Source organism: Thalassophryne amazonica, chromosome 13, assembly GCF_902500255.1.
Source record: "Thalassophryne amazonica chromosome 13, fThaAma1.1, whole genome shotgun sequence".
NCBI classification, from domain to species: domain Eukaryota; kingdom Metazoa; phylum Chordata; class Actinopteri; order Batrachoidiformes; family Batrachoididae; genus Thalassophryne; species Thalassophryne amazonica.
Window position 1 is genome coordinate 1,181,191 of NC_047115.1, and position 4,211 is coordinate 1,185,401.

The 4,211-nt window shown below is 48.9% G+C and overlaps 1 protein-coding gene across 1 annotated transcript; it reads left to right on the forward strand.

Moving 5' to 3' along the window:
• Nucleotides 1-1,851: 1,851 nt before the first annotated feature.
• On the forward strand, nt 1,852-3,622 carry LOC117523787 (early growth response protein 2b-like). The gene is made up of 2 exons (XM_034185399.1): nt 1,852-2,218; nt 2,417-3,622. The coding sequence occupies exons 1-2, from the start codon at nt 2,080-2,082 to the stop codon at nt 3,451-3,453; spliced, it is 1,176 nt and encodes a 391-aa protein (XP_034041290.1). The 5' UTR covers nt 1,852-2,079; the 3' UTR covers nt 3,454-3,622.
• The last annotated feature ends 589 nt before the right edge of the window (nt 3,623-4,211 follow it).

A 4,211-nucleotide genomic window follows, 5' to 3' on the forward strand; every position in this document is an offset into this window, starting at 1 on the left:
CCAAGTCCCGAACTCCCAGGTGGCCACTGCCTCCGCGTGTCGGACCTGGTACTGCTGGCGAGGAACAAAAACACAATTAAAGGTGGGCGCGTTTGCACCCAGTAATCCGCACGACAGGAAAGCTACCTCCACCTCTCGTTGGAAAAAAGGTCTGTTATCACTCACAAAAATCACAAAAGGTTACTGTCAAGCAGTCAGCTGAGAATATTACCTTCCAGGTAGAACGATATCTCGGCAAAGAGGTGGAGACGTAGTCCTGCTGATGTACCCCTGCTGATTGGTAACAGCTGTTGCAGGTGATGCGTGACAGCTGTCACCCTAGCTGCTCCTGTGAGGCGGCTGCGCCCTCTGGTGCCTGGAGCCCGCACTCCAGGCAGGGCGCCCTCTGGTGGTGGGCCAGCAGTACCTCCTCTTCTGGCGGCCCACACAACAGTCCGGTCTTTATGGTGGTGGTGTTGAGTAGTGGATTAATGACAGCTGGTACGGATGATGAGTGACAGCTGTCACTCCTGGTCGCTCCCACGCCCGCACTTCAAGCAGGGCGCCATCTTGTGGTGGTGGGCCAGCAGTACCTCCTCTTCAGCGGCCCACACAACATTTTCTTTTCTTTTTTTACCCAAATTGAAGCATAACTCCATAATATTCAGTCACAGATAGTCCAAACTATACCTTTTTGGAATATATATGATCAGACAAATAATGTGGTATAGCTTTCAGTATGATTGGAGCATCTTTAAATCTTGACCTCAGTTCTTCAATTGACACCTGACTGCCGACTGAAAATTCAAGTGGCCGTCATGTTTTTGTATTTGTGCAGAATTTGGTGCTTATATCACCATTTGCAGGATTCCTCTTCTGTTATCTGCTGCACTTAGAGGCATCTTTTGATGATAAACACTGAGATTTTCCACAATGACATCACAAAGAGATGAGCGTCTCTGACAGTATCCCCCTGGCGGTCAAACTACATAATCGTTCAAAAAACTGATCCAACATGGATTGACATAAAAATCGCATTTTCTGCTGTCCCCCCCCCCCTTTTTATTTTTTTTTACAGCAGCACCTGAACACACCACCAACAAAGCTTCATCACTCAGTGTTGACAGCACAAAACTATAAAAATGTCTGATTATGGAGTTTAAAAACAAAACCAACACTTTATATCATAATGTTCTCTGAGAACATTTCCAGCATTAGTTGATTTAATAGTGAACCCGAAGGAACTAAATCGACCTGTTTTAAACATTCTCCTGTTTTCTGGTTTACTAAGAAAGATCAGTTAGAGTCATGGTCAGACTAACCAGCACTCTTATTTTATTAGTACACATGTTAAAATGCTTCAGAAATAAATGTAAACAAACCAATTCTGTACACACACGCATGAACATTTCCAAATCACCTTCGGTGTGTGTGTGCGCGCGCGCGTCTTCTCGGCCTTTAAGTTTGAATCTTGGCGGATGTGTGCGCTCTATTTAAACAAGTGACGTCGACGCCATCGAGGCTAATTAAAACCGTGTGTGTGTGTGTGTGTGTGTGTGTGTGTGTGTGTGTGTGTGTGTGTGTGTGTGTGTGTGTGTGTGTGCGTGCGTGCGTGTGTGTGTGCGTGTGGGCTTTTCTGGCACAAAGACCAGCACAATGGGAGCGCGTTGGTCCGGATAGCAGCCTTATAAAGCGTCTCACATCACCGGAGCCGCCATGTATGGACAAAGTGACACCGGAATTCCGACAGACGCTCCTCCCTCTCTGCAGGACATCAACATGTTTCGATACTTCTTTAAAAATAAACCGAAACGTTTTAATGACACCTTGTCACGTGCGTTTTATCCATTTTGTGTCAAGTATTTCCCTCTTGTTTTCCTTTTTTTTACACCCAAGTCCATATTTGGTTAATGACGCCACAGGACACCCAGAGATTCATTTTATAAGGATCCTGCTGCGTCCAGGAGCCGTTTGATGAGAGATGAGAGGCGCTATACTCACTAAATCACAGAAATATATTTCAGCATATCAACATTCAGCATGTTGGAGGGGACGGTGATAACTGGTTAGTGGTTCAAATGATCTCCATCCATAAATAAGATGACAACAAAACTCGTTGAAGAGGTCTGCGCGTCTCTCGCGGACGATATTCCAGAGGAAATGTACGCGGCGGAAGGCGGGCTGTCGGTGGTTTTTAAAGAAGAGGCTGCAGCTGACGAAGAACATGAAGGTGAGGAGGGTAAGAGTTTGTTTCATCGTGGTTTGGATCGACAGGAAATAAAAAATAAACCGATTCTAAATTATTTCACCAAAAATGTGTGTGCGTAAAATCTGACGTTGGCGGGTAAATTACGCGGGACAGTTTAGCTGTTAAAAACAAATTTTATGTCGACTAAGTTGTGTCTAATAGCGTATTTTGTTCCCCAATATACCACAGGTAATCTGCTGTTCGCGGACAAAAGCGCAGCAAATCTGCCGCTGCAGGCCGATTTGGCGCAGTACGTGGCCACTTTACGCACGCAGTCTGTGGCGTTTACCGGCAAGTTCTCGCTGGAGTCCAGAGGTGCTGGAGGCTCGTGGACCCCCGGGGACGTCCTCAACGTGGTCAGTGCTGACATTTCCACTCCTGAACCAGCCGCCGTGTCTCCTGCGGTGTCACCAGATATTTACACAGAAGGATCAGACGCAGCGGACATGGCGCACGGCCAGCCGGACCTGAGCCACATGTACTCATCCACTCACCCCCATCCTCACCCGGCCCCTTCTTACTCCTGCAGCGGGGACGTATACCAGGAACCTTCGTCTGGTGGGTACCTGGCCACGTCCACCTGCGCCGTGTCCTACCACCCGCCTCCATCCTACAGCTCTGCGCCCAAACCAGCGGTCGACGGCGCCGCTCTGCTCTCCATTGTGCCAGAATACGGAGGCTTCTACCAACAGAGCTGCCAGAGAGACATTCAGACGGCGTTCCCGGACAGGAAGACCCTCCCGTACCCGTTGGACTCCCTAAGGATCCCACCCCCTCTCACGCCTCTCAACACCATCAGGAACTTTACGCTCGGTGCGCCATCGCCGGGCGCCGAAGGTCCGATGGCGCCTGCTTTCCCCGCACACCAGAACCTCCCTCTTAGACCCATCCTGAGGCCCAGAAAGTACCCAAACCGGCCGAGCAAGACACCGGTTCACCAGAGGCCGTACCCGTGCCCGGCCGAGAGCTGCGACCGCAGGTTCTCCCGGTCGGACGAGCTGAGCCGACACCTGCGCATCCACACCGGGCACAAACCGTTCCAGTGCCGCATCTGCATGAGGAACTTCAGCCGCAGCGACCACCTGACCACGCACATCCGCACGCACACCGGAGAGAAACCGTTCTCCTGCGACCAGTGCGGGAGAAAGTTCGCCAGGAGTGACGAGAGGAGGAGGCACCTGAAGATTCACCTCCGGCAGAAGGAGAAAAAATCCTCCTCATCCTAAACCTCCTCCTCGCTGCTGCTCAGTGAACTCCATGAAATGAACAAGCAGCGGAATTAATCCAAAGTTTAATTTGTCTTTGTTGCCTTCATGCGCAAAAGAGCCACAAATCGTTTTGGAATCAATGATTGAAATCAGAACCAATCAAGCAGGTAAAGGAGCCGCAGGATGGACAAAGTTCGACTCAATTTATTCTCCAATGATGCGAAAAGTAAACACATTTTAAAACCTGCACAAGGGAAACTACGCACGCACGCACGCGCGCACACACACACACACACACACACACACATATATTCAGAGTGTGCATCAGGACCTGCTTTAGTGCTCTGTGGCAAGGCATTAGTCTGCTGCACATCCTTAACGCTCTCAGGAATTATATTAGAATTTGCAGAATGAGTCCAAAGTCCAGAAGGTCAGACGGGTTATTGCTTATTTTAGTTCAAGAACAAGAAAACGGAATCTGCTGTTTGCGTCTCAAATAGGGGAGGCCGGGACCAGTGAAACCTGTTTGTTTCAGCGCCTGAGATTTTGTCCCACAATACCCAGACTTATGAATTTCAAAAACTTCAAATCCAAACTCCGGAGGACTGAAGACACTTTTAGTCCACCACGGAGGACAAATATACCAACAAGTCTGTCAAAATGGTCCCTGGACTCATCTGGAACACAATTTGTTGAACTCTGGTGTGGATTCAAACGAGTGGGGAAAAAACACTTTGGGAATGTGTTTGTAAGTCAGTTTGTAACAGAAAGATGTT